At 39.7% G+C, this 16,232-nt stretch overlaps 1 protein-coding gene across 5 annotated transcripts in view; it reads left to right on the top strand.

The window, feature by feature from the left end:
- PDGFD (platelet derived growth factor D) overlaps nucleotides 1-9,613 on the top strand; it is a 142,491-nt gene extending 132,878 nt beyond the window's left edge. For all 5 annotated transcript variants that reach the window (XM_027900077.1, XM_027900068.1, XM_027900093.1 and 2 more), the window contains one exon: nucleotides 9,421-9,613. In XM_027900077.1, coding sequence (XP_027755878.1) covers nucleotides 9,421-9,555 — 135 coding nt within the window. In that variant the 3' untranslated portion in view covers nucleotides 9,556-9,613. The remainder of the gene's footprint in view (nucleotides 1-9,420) is intronic.
- The last annotated feature ends 6,619 nt before the right edge of the window (nucleotides 9,614-16,232 follow it).

Genomic DNA, 16,232 nt, shown 5'->3' with positions numbered 1-16,232 from the left:
CATGTATGATCAATCAGAATGGAGGTGAACAGAAAGATGGCAAAAATGACAGCTAGCACAGGAGATAACACTGTAACAGCAGAGAAAGCTGTGAGGAATTTCAGAAGGCCTGTGTACCTGCTTGTAAATGCAGGTTATAAAAGCAGCAAGCATTAGGACAAATGGTCTAAACTATCTATTCATATAACACTGGGTGTGTGAAGGGAGGAGGAAGAAATGAGGGGTAGAAGTTATGCTAAAAGTTGAGTAGTGAGTCACTGTGAAGACCTTCAGGAAAACCGCTCTTTAGTGCAGTGACAGGAAAAAGACAAGTGGCAGTCCTCTGCAGGAATGGAGATGACGGGGTAATAACACAGCAAATATTGTGGCCTGGATACATTGGTGGGGTACTTATACTGGGTTTTGACCATTGGTGCATATAATGGTACAGACAGGACAAGAAAAGTTATATAGAAGCAGTAAACATTCATCAAGAGAGATATAGAGGAAGATATAGATCAAAGACATTTGTAAGGAAAATGGTTCAAAAGTTTTGGATAATATAATTTAGAAACAAAACTCAGAATAAGAGAGGACACAGTGAAAGATAGAAAACAGTAAATACTAGCTAAAGGAAAATCAGATCTTCCTAAATAATCTTTTTCTTAAGAAAAAAAACGAGCGATTGAAAGGAAACTAACTTAAAATGGAAAAAAGACATGGTATTTTTTTCACAGTAAATCTTTATGGAATTTCAATACTTAAATATGAGCTGTGCATAATTCAGAAGGGTTCTGAAAGAACTAGAAGTAAAATACAAACTAAGGAATCCTGGGCTACACCTGTATCAGAATTTAAGCCACCTGTTGACAGCAGCTAGAAGAAAAATGCTGATTAAAGACATCTTATCAAACACTTGTTATCAGGTGTTTGGAAGCTGCTGGTGCTGGGACACCAGAATATCACACTAGCCAGGAACTGCTCAGAACCAGGATGTTATGACTTATGACCACGCCAAACTAATCACTAAATTCAGGAAATTCAACATTCACACTAATACATCACTGCTAATTTATTTCCCTACTCCTTTTTTTCTCTGAAAACTGTATGAATTTGAGACAGTGTTTCATCTTTAACATTAAATGGCCTTTGTAAGTTTAAATTTAAACTTTATCCCTTAGGAACGAATTAGCAGCTCACTGGGCAGAAATTTAGCCAAGTGTCTCCCATTAATGTGAGTGGAAGTCATGCAGATTAATTCGTGTATCACACACTAAAGATGTGTCCGTTAATTTTAGTCCAAAATGTTTTCCACTCTATTATTATTATTAGGCATGCATAGTTAATCAGTTTTATTCTTATTATCCTTTGACACTTAACTATAATTTTACTAAATGTCTGGCAGTAAAGGCACTGAGGAGAGGCTTCTCAGCATGCCAGTTTTAGAACCATGGAAGCAGTTGCATAACGAGGGACAGAGCTTCACACTTTATGAAATTCCTAGCACTGTTAATTTGATTAAAAACCTCTGCCTACTGCTGCAAGAGAACAAAGGCCAGAAGACACCAGAAGGAAGTATTAGGTAGTGGAGCAAAGCAGGTGTTGGTAGTAGCTGAAACTGAGTCCTGCAGATCCCAGATCCCTTCTCTTGCCTGGCTGATTTTCCCTAACCACTATTCTGGGGCTTCATCTACTGAGCTCCTGAACCCGTAAGAGTTGTTTGTCCTGCACATGAATATGCTTGTCCTCAAAAGTAAAAACGTGTCTGGAGATCACTTAAAAGTTGAGCGGAATTTCTGAGCTACCCAGCATTTCTGAGTGAGAAGGACAGGCAGGCAAATTTTCCAGAAGGGATGGGCTCCTTTTTGGCTGTGTAGCCAGTATTGCATGCTGGCAGCTGTGAGGACTGTCCAGTGCTTGTTGACAGAGAGGCTTCTAGTGCAGAGAGATTCCAAAGTTATATTCTCCCTATGCTTTTAATGTTTTTTAGTTCCCCCTTAGTTCCTGTTCAAAGCCTCACACTGTACTCATCACCGAGCACTTCCTCCCAGCCTCGCCTCTCAGGACTAATAGCTATCACATGTAGCCTTCAATTTCCCCAAGCTAAGAGTGCTGCTCCAGTTCCCTGGATGGAACATACAGATCTTTTCTATCATGTCCAATTGTAAGAAGTGATGGAACAGCAGGGAAAATGAGAACATGAGAATGCCACAGTAACGGGTAGCTTTTTTTGACTGCCCTGGGAAATGTTAATCATGAGATCTTGAGTCTTTTTTATAGCCTGGAAGTTTGCCATGACTTTACCAAAATACTCTTGTTTCCAGAAATAAAGAGGTTCATAACGTGGGTAAACAGATAGTTTTATAGGTGGTGGGGGGGGGGGGGGGGGGGGGGGGGTTGGGTGCTTGTTTTGTTTTGTTTTGCAGGAGTCTTGGGATGCTCTGTGGTTTTCCATGGCTTCTGGGTTTGCTTGAGACCAGAGAAAATACTCTGGATGAAGACTCGTGACTTACCACACAGTGTCACAGACCGTTCAAACCAAACAAGCCAAGACCTGGCGTTGTCTCTAAATGTCTCCTGGGCACAGTCTGCCATAAGTGATATTGAATTATGTTGTAGGGTTCCCTGCAAGTGAAAGACAAAGCAACACAGGGAAATGGATGCAGCACACCTTAATCAAATGCTCAGGTCTACTGCTTAATCAAATGCTCAGGTCTTAACTTTCTAAAGGAGACTTGAAATGAAAGCATGTTTTTCATTGCAGCACATTTCTTTGGAAGTGCCTGGAGCTGCTCTTTAAAGAGAGGTGGGCTCTAAACCTGAAGATCACTCAGCCCAGAGGAGGTGTGGGGGAACTCAGGCCAGAACTCAGTTCAGCTGCAGCTACAGCTGTCTTATTCAGCCAGCATGCATATACCTCAGAGAAACAAGAAATCGGTTTCCCCATCTCGTTGCTGTAACTGATGAGATGTGAAATGAGTTTCCGTAGGGAATAAGTGCTCTTAAGGTAGCAACCAGAATTTGTCAGAGTGCATAAACCTCTACAAACACAGTGCTGAGCAACACAGCTAAAAAGCATATAAGGAAAAAAGCAAAGTAGTGAAAGCTGATAGCATCTTTTATCTACTTATTTGTCTCTCCTGAAAAGACTGGTGTCTTTTTCACTGTCTATTAGCTGCTTCTTCCCTCACCAGTCCCTTTTTGAAGCATTATGCGTGCATTCTAGTTTTATGTTTACTGCAGCTTATCTGGTGCCTTCACAGGACATACATTCAATTAATTCTCAGAGACAAGGTTTAGATTAGTGTTAGGGTGGCAATTTCATAACCTTTGGTTGCCCTAAGAGATGCAGCAAGCATCCTAGACTGCACAGTACTTGGCACGAGTTGCTGTGGCATAGAAACAGCTTTAACTGAACCCAACAATGTAAAGAAAAAACAAGACAGAGGAAATATTATAGGGGAGGAGGAAAGAACAGGGGAGCAGGAGAGAAAATAAAAAAGCGACATGGAACTTCAGGGGTTGGACTTGATGATCTTGGAGGTCTTTTCCAACCCAGTCTATTCTATGATTCTATGATTCTATGAACTTCAGTAAGACAGAGGAGTTACTGCAATGGAGTTAAGAAATGTAACTAATTCAATTTGGTGTTGTGGAGGCTTTTTTTTTTTTTCCCCTTTATTTTTTCAGAGACATGAGAAGCAAACCTTAAGGAGGCACTTGAGAGAGCAGACAACAATTCTCACTCTGTCCTTACACAGGGAAACATAAGATAACTGGTCAAAAATTATCCAAATGCTGCTGACACGACAAAGGGAATTTGCTAAGGGATTAAAAAGAGCTAGAATCATCAAAACAGTGTGCAAGGAATATGGTCTGATTGTTGTATGTCCTGGAGTTGATAGTACATGTATAAAGGAGATAAAAGGTTGTTATGGTAATAAACGCAAAGAATTAGCCTGACAAAAGAGTTAATTCATAGAATATTATACAAGAAGCAGCAATGGGATTTATTTGGAATGCAAATGCAAGGAAACAGAATGAGTCAGAAATGACTGCTAGGTCATGGGATGAGCAGAGAGAGCACAGAAGTGCAGTGAGAGAAAAAAGGTTCATTTTTTCCTACATGAAAATGAAAGTTCTTGGCTTGACATCTGGAAGTTAAGCAAGTGAGACATCCTGTGATACGTGTTAGGACAGAGAGGCAATTTGTGAAGGAGGAACACCTGTATCTCCTTAGTGATGAAGCAGCTGGAGCATAATGCACACATAATTCTTGACAAGATCACCAAAAATGAGGGTCTTGTTGGTGTCACATATGTCAAAAACATCATAGCTTTAGCAACTGATTCAGATGCCTCACTTTAAGCCAATTAATGTTATCCCATCTTTGTTGTATTGAAACCAGGTGTTTTGTATTCATATAAATAAAAAAATAATCCCATCTACATTTAATAATCCTTTAGTTTGCATGCTACCACTGATCAGCAAACCAACTCTGTAATTATCTCTGGTAAGAAAAAATACATCTTTGGGTCTGTCATTGTTTTAGGCTCTGTTCCCCCTAAAGGTCCTTATGCTAAATTATGAACCACATTCCCATAATGCTTGGTTTCTTATACTCAAAGCACAGCTAAACTATGTGTGACCTTTGGATTAGATAACTTTCAAAAACTGCAGAGTAAGATTTTTTATATCTATCAGAACTTGGATCTGTGATGAATGTTTTCACTTTTGATGCTTCCTCTTTTATGAATCTCAGACAAATATAATTTGGTTTGCATGCTAGAATGATGGTATTTTTAGATGTGCAGAAGGAGATTAGATAATGCTGCATAGCAGGATTTTAAAATAAGTTCTGCAAAGTACAAGTTTTGCTATCTAAAATAGCGTCCAGAGTTGTTCACCATCTTCTGTCACTAGAATATGAAGCTAATTAGATATCTGGTAAGCCATAGTCATGTTATTGAATATCTGTGGTCTTCTTAAACTAAGGAGAAAGAAAAAACCTTGAATTTTGAGTGAGGTTTGATATTTCCATTGGTGTTTAAACTACTGGTTAAGAATTTTAAAAAGAGTATTACTATTGTTCCTAATAAGTTGAGTATTTTAAGTAAAAAATTATTATGAGGAACTGGATACCCCCTCTTTTTTTAAAGTGTTGACTGTATTTTCTATCAGTCTTTGGTTTTTAGTACAACACATGTCAGCCATCATTGATTGCCATGGCTAAATGTTGCCTGACTTCAAAGGTAAATGATACCTGGTTAGGACCATCAGCAAATGCTAAAAGGATGATTCACCTCATCTGGCTCTGCCCATCTAAAGCTGCGAGTCTAAGCTTTGGGCCCCTTTCCTAGTAACCAAAGATAGACCCACCAGAGATAGCTGTTTCAGGTGACTCATTCTCTGGAGTCGCTGCTTTGTTGTGGCTTCTACTGGAGACATGCCAGGTATGGGTCAGGGTGAACAGGTTGTCTCCAGCTGCGTCCTTCTCCTGGCAGTCATCGCCAGTCTGCTCTCCTCAGCCCCTGATCTTGAAGTGTTCTTACAGACCTGTTGAAATGACAGGGGCCGTCAGCCCTGACCTCCTGAACTTCACAGGACACTGGAGAGCACCCTGCTGCCCCCAGAGACTTGACCCAAACTGGTACTGTACACCTCCTGGAAAGGCAACCCTCAAACAGGCTGGAAGCCTCACAGTTCCTTGGAGGGCTGTCGAGGTGATGAGTCAGCCTGACTTAAACAAGTGTGCCCTAATTCCACTTCAACATTTTCTGGCTTCATCTTCCAGATCCTGGGGTTTGTGATCGTTTTGCTCTCTCATTTAAAGAGGCTTTCAAAAGCTGGCATCCAAATTCAATACATGATCCATGAAGGAGATTGCTGGCAAGGAAATTTTTGTAAGCATTTTCTTTATATTTCCTACAGCACCACTCCCAAGGGAAGTTATGCAGTGGCTACAGTCATCTCACCTTGAAACTTCTCAGATGCTCAGGCATATCTACGAAGTAAAATGCCATCCAGCATATTGGTGTGCTCTTATGGGTATTTCTGCACAAAAAAGACATTGAGGTGCTGGAGCATGTCCAAAGAAGGGCAGTAACGCTGGTGAAGGGTCTGGAGCACAAGTCTTATGAGGAGCAGCTGAGGGAGCTGGAGTTATTTATCCTGAAGAAAAGGAGACTCAGGGGGGAACCTTAATCACTCTCTAAAACTACATGAAAGGAGGTTGTAGCCAGGTAGGGGTTGGTCTCTTCTCACAAGTAACAAGTGACAGGACAAGAGGAAATGGCCTGAAGTTGCACCAAAGGAGGTTTAGATAGGATATTAGGGAAAATTTCTTCACTGAAAGGATGGTCAAACATTGAAACAGGCTGCCCAGGGAAGTGGTCACCATTCCTGGATGTGTTCAAAAAGCATGTGGATGTGGCATTAGGGGACACAATTTAGTGGTTGACTTGACAGTGCTGGGTTAATGGTTGGACCTGATGATCTCAGTGGTCTCTTCCAACCTAAACAATTCTATGATTCTCTAGTTTCAGCTGTGTTCAATCACTGCTTTCCTGTCTGTTGAAGTGTCTGACAGTTCATTTTCTTATCAGCAAAGTCCATATTCTGTGCTCATGCTTCTTAATAAAAAACTAAGGGAAAGTCCCCAAGCTGTCAGATGGTCTATTAACTTAAATACAGTCCACATCTTTGCTCTCATCCCATTGCCTACTTTCATTTGCTCTCAATTGGAAAAATCAGGTCTAGCTACCCATGACCTTGCAAAGTGCCAGTCATCTGGATTTGTCAGATTTTGCTGAAATGCTTCTTTAAATAAGGAATTTTTTCATGAGTTCAATGTTAGCATCTGTACTCGATTTCTAAAGTATGTTTTCTTTAAAAAAGCTTTTTTGAAGCTGTGGTCTGTTTTTATCTCTGTAATAATTGCAGCAACCTGATTGGGTTCAATTCCTTTGTGTTTTGGGTGACTATGTGGTACAAGAAATTGTCCTACTGCCCATCAGGATTTATTGCATATATCAGTGCAGTCAATGTTTCAAATCAATTGAAAGAGACTATATTTTTGTTGTTTTAAAAAAAATGAAAAATTACATGGCTCTGTATTTCTAAGAGGGAAAAGTAATTCTATTTTCCCAACACAGTAAAGTAGCACATCCATACCTTGCCTAGGCACAGTCCTTCCTCTCAGTATTACATAGGCTAAATATAAATTTTATCACAAAAGGGAGGACAAAATAAAAGGCTGTGTTCAGTGCTAATCACTTTTGTTATATCCCATGACTTTTCTAGCCTCAAGACATTAATGGTAGAGAAGGAATGGTATCATACCAAAGGTTGCTAAGCTGTCTGCCCTTCCCCAGCCACTCTGCACAGCATCTGTGGTTATCCTTTCACAAGTCATTCACACTTACTTTTGGGGACTTTCTAATTCTGTTGAAAATATATAATTTGTTTTATATATAATACTGTTAATAACTAATACTTTGTTAATCTGGTATGCAGTCTCTGTCCTTTTCAAACCATCTCAATGCTTGTATGGTGTTACAATGTCAAAGTACAGAAAGTACACTATATTAAAAAAAAAAATTGTCAAGTAACAGTATGATCTGTTAGTTAGGGGACCTGTTATTTAGTGTGTGTGTTTCAGTGGTTGAGGTGTTAAAGATGTCTAGGTCCCTCTGCACACTTGTCCAGTGACTTTGGCAGGTCATACACTTAATAGATGTCTCTCCATCTTTTGAACATGAAAAATAAATCCAGCTGATCTAGCAGTCACTTGGCCAAGCTAGCATGAGTCACATCAGCCTGGCAAGAGGTGAGACATGCTAGCTCTAGTACCTTACCAGTGCATGGTTTCTGGACTAAAGGGCTTGAGGCCACACTGAGCAGAGCCTGCCCACTGGCTTACCACCAGCTGTGGAGCTGCAGCCTGGCTGTCTTCATGTTCTGCTCCCCGTCGCTAAGTGATTTCAAAATGGAAAAGACCTGGTAATGCCACTGGTAGTTTTTCTACTGATGTGCTTCAGAGCCTCAAGCAAATCAGTTTCAGATTCTCCATCTATTCAAGTTTGATAATTACGCATATCTTTCTGGGCAATGCGCTGTGAGATTTGAGAAGAAAAATGCTGTAGCTGTTCTTAATCTTAACTCATTCATTGTGCTTAATCCAAACTAGTATTTAAGCTTCATGACTGAAATAATAAATTAATATCTTTTTGGTTAAACTACGGTAGGCCATGAGCAGCAAACTAATGAAACAAAACAGATTTTCTCCCCTCAACCTGTGCCCCCATGCTAGTGTGGGTATGACCTCCTACACAGCGACTCAGCCTCCAGTGGTGGGCTCACAAAGCATGCCCCTGCAAACCACCATCCTCCTCAGCTTTTCCAGTCCATCGTTTATGTACACTACCACAGAAGATTAGATAGGATGCAACATTATGGCTCTTATGCACATATTTTTAGGGAATCATAGGTTCATATGATAATATGGGTTGGAAGGCATCTCTGAGGGTCATCTAGCCCTATCTCTCATTAAAAGCAGGGAGAATTTACAAGCTAGATGAGGTTGCTCAAGGTCTCATTCTGTTAATTTTGTGTGTCTTCAAGGTTTCTGCAGCATCTCTAGACAACCTGCTTTAATGTCTAGACACTCTCAGTATTTTCTTCCTTATACTCAAATGGGATTTTTTTGGTTGCAACTTGTGCCTCTTTCTCATTTTTCTCTTTCTTTTTTCATGACCTACAACCCCCTTTCTTCAGGGTCTTTATCTTGCCTAGCTAGAATTTTTTCAGAAGCTTCTTGTATGATGTATACTTACCTAGGAAGTAATTTTACTTGTTTGTTTAGGATTATTTGCAGTAAACTCTTTAGAAATCATTTAGGTTGAGGCAGAGATTTTTAAGATAAGCCCACAGAAGTCAGATTCCACAGAAACTCGATGGGATCTGGCACATATTTTGTACAAGCTCCCTCATCTCCTTTTGCCTTCCACAAGTATTTCATTTTGGAGCCAATTCTAATGATATGTGCTCCAGAAATTTCAAATTGCACAAAAAACATTACTTGTTCTTTAGAGGAGAAATATTATACAAGGGAGAGAAGGGGCAGAGCAATTCAAATATGTATGGGACTGCAAAGACAAGCTAAAGAAATATGCTTGATAATTCACATGCAAAGGAGCAACTGTGGATGTAGTTAGGAGACTGCCTGGTATAAAGATACCTGATGTAGAAAATAATCCAAGCCAAACAGTACAGGAAGATGTCAAAGAGTGCAAAGAAAAATCTGAAGTAAAACAAAAATGTGTCCAAATTAATGCTGGTCAGGGACATTAAGGACTGTTGGTGCCCTCAGGGCCCCAACATTCTCATCCTCAGTTCTCCAACAGTGTTTTCTAATCAATGCATTTCTGTTGATCCTCCCAGGTGCTGAAATTCATCCCTGAGGCTGGGCATACCAGAAGAAAAGGCAGAATCAGAAACAACATGGCCTTAGTTGATATACAGCTGGATCACCATGAGCGTTGTGATTGTATCTGCAGTTCAAGACCACCCCGATAAAAAAAAAAAAAAAAAAAAAAAAAAAAAAAAAAAAAAAAAAAAAAAAAAAAAAAAAAAAAAAAAAAAAAAAAAAAAAAAAAAAAAAAAAAAAAAAAAAAAAAAAAAAAAAAAAAAAAAAAAAAAAGTGAGAGGAAGAAAGAAATGAAAAAAACACAAGACACACTAATTGCATCTTACTGGAATGTTTACTTTTAAGCAGGATTGCTCTGAGGACCTTTACTCACTATCATTTGAAATTTGCTACTAGCCTGCCTTTGCAATTAGCAAATTAGCAAACATGATCTCTGTGTTTCAGCATAGCTATACTGATTAGTGCCATGGCAACTAAACAGGTATATCATAGATTTATGTATCAGCATCCAAGAATATAATATTATGGTTATCTGTAGATAGATTCTGAGGGTTGAGATTTTAAAAGCTAAATTGCAGTCCTTAGGCACACAATGCCCACTGAAATTAAACACCAGGTTCATAGGTATTTGTGGTAGCTGGCAATGAAATAGCTTTGTGTTTGTTTTTCACTCACCAGTTCCTACACTCAAATTCTGCTGTCATTTCTACCTCCTCAGCTCTCCTGATAGTCATTAGGGGTTTGTGGGTATAAATGAAGAGAGAATTTGAGCCTGTATGAGTGCAAAATTATTTGCCCCACTCTCAGAGGGAACTTCCCGGCATTCTGGCCCAACAGAGTGAGACAGAATGCAGAAAATCCATCAGTACATGAAATAACACATCAGTAAAGTCAAATCTCATTGTTTGTACTCGAGCAGATCATGTGCTGAAATTAGTAGGTGCTTTCCATAAGCCAGGACACTGATGGTGGAAGAGGGGTGCAGAGGCTGATACTTTTCCCTTGGTTACTCCATGGGAGCCATCAGCCAGGTGCTTCTGCAAGAGGGGGCTCCCACCCAGTTCCCAGATGAATCCCTCTAGGCTGGGACTGATTCTGGTCACTACTTACCTGGTCTGGACTCCTGCCCCTTGCCCAGTTTGACCCACAGTTGCTCAGGAGGAGTGCCCTCTAAACAAAAAGGGAGAGACAGCCCCTCCCATTCTATCCTCTTCACAGCAGTTCAAGGAGTGCCATATTTTCCCATTGAGGAGACGAAGATAGGGCACTTGTTTGTTGAAAATATTGATTTGTTTTGCAGTTGTGTTACTGGGAAACAAAACTGTGTTTGAGATTTAATTATCATTATTTGGTTTGGGGTTTGTTTGTTTGTTTGTTTGAAATATGGATTATTATAACTTTGTCATAAATGCATTAATCTTAGTTATCTGAGGTTAGTTGTCTCATTCCAGCTCTGTGTATTGCTATGGTTAAACTGTTGACAGTGAATTTCTTTTTGATTGCATTTTTCTGAAGCACATTAACTCATTAAGCAACGTCTGTCTGTCATGGAAAATGTGCATAATTTGTTAATTTCCAGAAGAGTACTATTAAACAGCACCTCATAATAAAATTAGCACTTTAAAAGCTGCAGCATAGCTTCCTATGGTTTTTAAAATATTATGAAAGTGCTCTAACTGAAAAAGGAAAAAAAAATCCTTCTAAACTAGCTTTAAGGATTTTTAAATGCTGCTTCAAAAGTGCAAAAATACAGGCAGATTTAAGTCTGGTGAAGAATTGGAGTTTTGATCATGAATGTAATGGAGAGAATAGGGTGGCACGTTTAATGGCTGAGGGTTTATATTTAATAGTAGACATAGGCTGCATCAAATCATCCACGTTGCCTTGTCTTTCTGTCTCACTGAAAGAGTGAAGTAGTTTGACAGTAGTGTGTTATAATTAGTGGAAACTGGCATGTGCTATAAAAAAAATAAGGCTTTCAAACCAGTATGTTTTAGCACTCAACAGGTTTATTACAAAAACGCTCTAATGTTCTGACTTGCCCTCTTCATCAGCTCAAGTATTTTTAAGTGATTTTTTATAATTTTAGTAAAACTTTGCTGAAAGATCCCTTAGAAGTGTTGTGTTACTTTCTTTCTTGTACTTCAGCCTTTAAGATTCAGAAAGTTTGGGGGTTTGTTATTTATATTAATTTTTCCTCTCTGACTCCCAGATGTCTATTTAAAAATGCTCCTGAATGCTTACTTGGGAAGTGATTCATCATTTTTCAAAGCAATTCACATTAAAAGAAAAGTCCTGTAACCAAAGATTACCAGCTTTATTTTGTAGTTCAGGGCTATTTAAAGAACATCTAATTTTTTTTCTGTCTCTAGCTTAATAACAAGATTGACCCAGCCCTTCCATAATTTTTACCTAAGTTTGGAAGAAATTTGCATGCGAGACCTTGGCAGTACGGATTGTTTTTGAGATAGTTGCACTCCAATGTATATCTCTGACTGATTTATGCCTTACTTCCTAGTTAGCATTGGTTGTAGGAAACATCAGTTTCACGAGGCTTTGTGCTCTAAGTGGTCCTTAATTCACACCCCCCAGGAAAAGCTGTGCAGCAGCACCCACTGGGCCAGGCGTGTCCCACACACCACTGCCTGCTCGCCCAGTCCCACCCCAACAGCCACGTGTTGCGAGGGGTATTTATGCCTCCTAAACAGGGGGATCCAGCCACATCTGGGAGCCTGAGTTACCCCTACAGGCATCTGGGAGAAGCTCTCCCATAGTGTGCCTTGGCCCCAAGGTTGAAATAACCCAGTGTGGAGCTTTTCTTTCTCCTTTTGTATGGAGAAAGGTTGTATAGAAAGGTTAGAAATCTGATTTGGACATAAGTGATACACAGAGGTAGATACTATGAAAATTCCTTTTAAAAGGAATTCCTTTTTAAAGACTGAACAGCTGATAGTTCAGCTAAGTGAATTAGATAAAGGCAGCAGTGGATGCCAGAGTCCAGCAGAAAAATTCCGATAAAGGTAAAAAAATCCTCTTGCCTAATGATGGGTTTACTTTCTTAGATATAGGCTAAGCTTGTCGCAAAATTTAAAGCATTACTCCTGGGACACTTAGTAATGAATGGAACCATTCACTGCTTCAAGCTACCATAGGCAGCATGCTCCCAACCACTGCAGGAGGGTCAAGGATGGGCTTTGTTTTGCAGTGTGGGTGTGGTAACATACATGTGAACTAAGAAAAACTCCACAGAACCTAGCCCTGAGCTTCAGTAACCCTGGTGAAACCAGATACCAGCAAATTTTTTTTCTTTTAATTTATTAGGAGAAATTGCAGAGGTGTTTCTCCATACTTTCCCCCCTCTTTTGTCCATGTAATAATTATGTTGTTAACATATTATTTTAACTTAAAGAGCAAAGCTATTAGGAAACTAATCTGGTTCAGTTTTGTTGGTGGAATTGGAACTCTCCAAAATAAATATATTTTCAAAGGCAATTCAAAAAGAGTCCTAATTTCAAACCACTTGTTTGCTTTTTATTTACTATATTCTTCTGGGATAGATCCTACTTTCTCAAGTGCAATTTATGTATGTTTTTGGGTTTGGGTTTTTTTTTGTTGTTGTTTGTTTGTTATCTCAGTTAAATGCAGCTTTCCTAGCAGTACTTTTTTACTTTATGCAGTATGTAATGTGTCTTATCTGTACGAAAAAAATAAATACTGCTTTTGAAAGAAGATACTCTGAGTGATTTTTCATAACTCAGATGAATCCAAACCTGTGATTTACTGAAAGACATTTCCACAACATGACACCATCCTTACTCACAAGATTTCCTTTTGAATTTTAGCAGTCATTGCCAGGAGCATCAGAGAAGGACCAAAGTGCAAATTTGGGATAATCAAGTTTGAGCCCCCAAGCTGCTTCCTTGTGAAGCAGCAGCAGTATGACAGCAGCACAGCATTTCTTATAACCGGATTAGGGTGCACACCCATTTTTGGTGCTGCTCTCCAGCCCCCGCAGACTTGGCTGGGCTGTAGGAGGGATGTCCTCGCCTGTCTTACTGTAGCTGCTCCTTACTGGCAAAGGAACCTGGTGCAGAGGATCTTCACCCCCCTTGCACAAGGGCAGAGCTAAGCATCCAGTGTGTTCAGGGCAGCTGGAGGAACCTAAAACCTCTCCAGGTGGCCAAATTTGAGCTGTGCTTGTTGGTGTGGGCTTTCCCTCAGCTTTGCCAGAAGCAGATTTTGCTGTGTTGCATCTGGAACATAACTTTCACAGCTTTGGTAACTAATTTTCAATTTAAGGTTCTTGTGTTAAGCTGAAGCTGCCATAGACTTTCACTGGGTCTTGAACTGAAAAAGGATATATAATTTTTGCTAAATTAATTCTTCATTGGCTAGATCCCCTGTCTGATAAGGGAATACAGCCGTCTGGGGACTCAGGTTGGAGTCTGTCCTTATGCATGAGCACCTTTTTCTGTATGGCAATGCCACCAACCTGAAAGAGTCAGCCATTCAGCATATTTGTCACCTGTGGTTTAGTCCTCGTTACTCAGAGAAAAAAAATTAATACTTATACTTTCTTTTTTCTAAGGCAACCAGAAGAGAAGTTTTCTAACAAAAGCAGCAGTTCTCTTGTGTACAGGGAACAGGAACATACCTAATGGGTGGAAGAGATATTTTTTGCACTTCAGAAATGCTCTGAATACACTGTGTAGACAGAGCTCAGCAACTGCAAAGTGTTTAAGGATGGCATAAAGCTCCTCCCACCTGCCATTGCCATGTACCTCTGCAACTAATGGCTAGCTAACATCAGTTTGTGTTCACATAAGTGAAAGTTTTTATAATCTGAAACACGGGAAGCAGGACTGCATCTCTTCAGCTGTTAAAAGTGTGTGTTTCCCAAGGTCATTCAGAAACTCACCATTACCTTTTTCTAAAAATAATGGGGGTTTAAAACATTCATCTTCCCAGTTTGGAAGAACACAGAAACTTCCTCTAGCTAGTTTTAAGATGTGCAACAGCTGTAAAAATACTTTCCTGCAAATTCACAAGATTTCCCTTGCTCTTGTCCAGTGTGCATTGCCCATACATACTGCTGTAATGTGTATTCGGCAGATGTCCAATTTGTACTTATTCTCCCGGGGACTCCAGCACAGCAGCTAATTTGGAAATTAGTATTCCAATCTCTCATTCTAGGAACTTGGACTTAGTTTATTGGCAGTCTTGGTCAAATATGCTGAAATACATAAAATTCATAGTTTATTTAGTCATTCATTGAAAAGCCGTGAAAATCTGCTGTAAGTGTTTAAAGTGCAAATTCAATTTTGCATTTCTTTTCAAAGAATCATAGAATGGCCTGGGTTGGAAGAGACCTTAAAGATCATCTAGTTCCAAATACTTCTTCTAGAAATGGGATTTCCAAACCAGCAAATGTTCTCCCATGAATAGCAGGAGAGAAATATTCTGGGTTTAGTCTATCTTCTAAAATTGATTTAAGATTTGGTCTCAATATCTTGTAGCAAAAAAATTATATTTTAAATCTGAGTTTTATAACCTGATATTTGAAGCTGAGTTTCAAAACCTCATTTATGTACTCCTTATAGAAAGTTGCTGTGGATCAGACATGCTTTAATAGAAATGAAAATAGTTATATAATAACAATTACAGTGTTTGATGCTCCAATTTCAAGCTGACAAAGGATTTCTATTTCAGTTGAAAGAATTTCAGTTTCAGAACTAGTACAAAGCAAACAGGATAAAAAGGACTGGGTACCTTCAAATATTTTGACACAAAGGGTCAATTTTTTTGACATAAGAAAAAACCCGTAACTTTTATTCATTGCATTTTCTTAGAAAATTAATAAGAGCACACAACTTTTTTTGTTCTGGGAGTTTGGAGAGTATCATCTCAAGTAGTGGGTGCACTGAGATAAGCTCTCTCAGTTCAGTCTGAAGTCAGTTTACCCTTTCTGAGATGAAGGTGGTCCAGAGAATCACCCTTCATATCAGTGCAGTTCTGTCAAATCTTTCTATGCACTGTCATTGTCATCACCTTTTGTCAAAGAATAAACAAATTCATTTGGTTTGGTAGTACTGTATTTCTACTTGTATCTAGTATGTGAAGAAAGAGTATTCCCTCCCCAAAAATGGAAAACCATTTTATATTGAAGAATCCCAGACTAGATGAGGTGGGCAGGGACTTCTGGAGACAGTCTTATTCAGCCTCCTCTTCAAAGCAGGGTCACCTACAGCATGGTGCTCGATCATTTCCAATTGGGTTTTGAATTTCTCCAAGGATGGAAACTCAGCTCTGTTTACAAGACTTTACGTAGAGGAAGGGAGAGGCATTAACTTTGACAATCTGTGTGGAGAGAGAAAAGTCTGACAAACTCTTGGACCTCCACTGAGGGCTGTGGCTCATGGAAGACTCTCCAGTCTGTGATGACCATGCCCTTATCCCTGCCAAGGTAGGCAGGGGTTTGAGCTCTTAGCCCCACGCATGTCCAACAGTATAAGCAGAATGGTAATTCAAGAACCAAACAGAACCACATACCTTAGGCTGTGTGGAGAGAAGGTCCACACATCCATGCATGAGGATTTCTCCTCCAAGGTGTGGTAAATGTCTGGTTCAGTAGTAACACAGAAACAGCTTGTTAGCTTATATGACTAAAGCCTAATGCCAGCACACAAGGAGGAGCAGATGAACACACTGACAGGGGAGAGAGCCCCAGTCACCTCACCAGAACAATGGAGCTGCCAATACCCTCTCTCTGGGCTGTCCTATAGAGTCTCAGGGACAGGGAGTACCCCTGGCCACAAGCCAGCAGTAG

This window comes from Empidonax traillii, unplaced genomic scaffold (genome assembly GCF_003031625.1).
Source record: "Empidonax traillii isolate 1590-97213 ecotype Southwest subspecies unplaced genomic scaffold, ASM303162v1 scaffold21:size2437335, whole genome shotgun sequence".
Taxonomy (NCBI): Eukaryota; Metazoa; Chordata; class Aves; order Passeriformes; family Tyrannidae; genus Empidonax; species Empidonax traillii.
The sequence above is the reverse complement of the archived record's forward strand: the minus strand, read 5'-3'. Positions and strand labels throughout refer to the sequence as shown.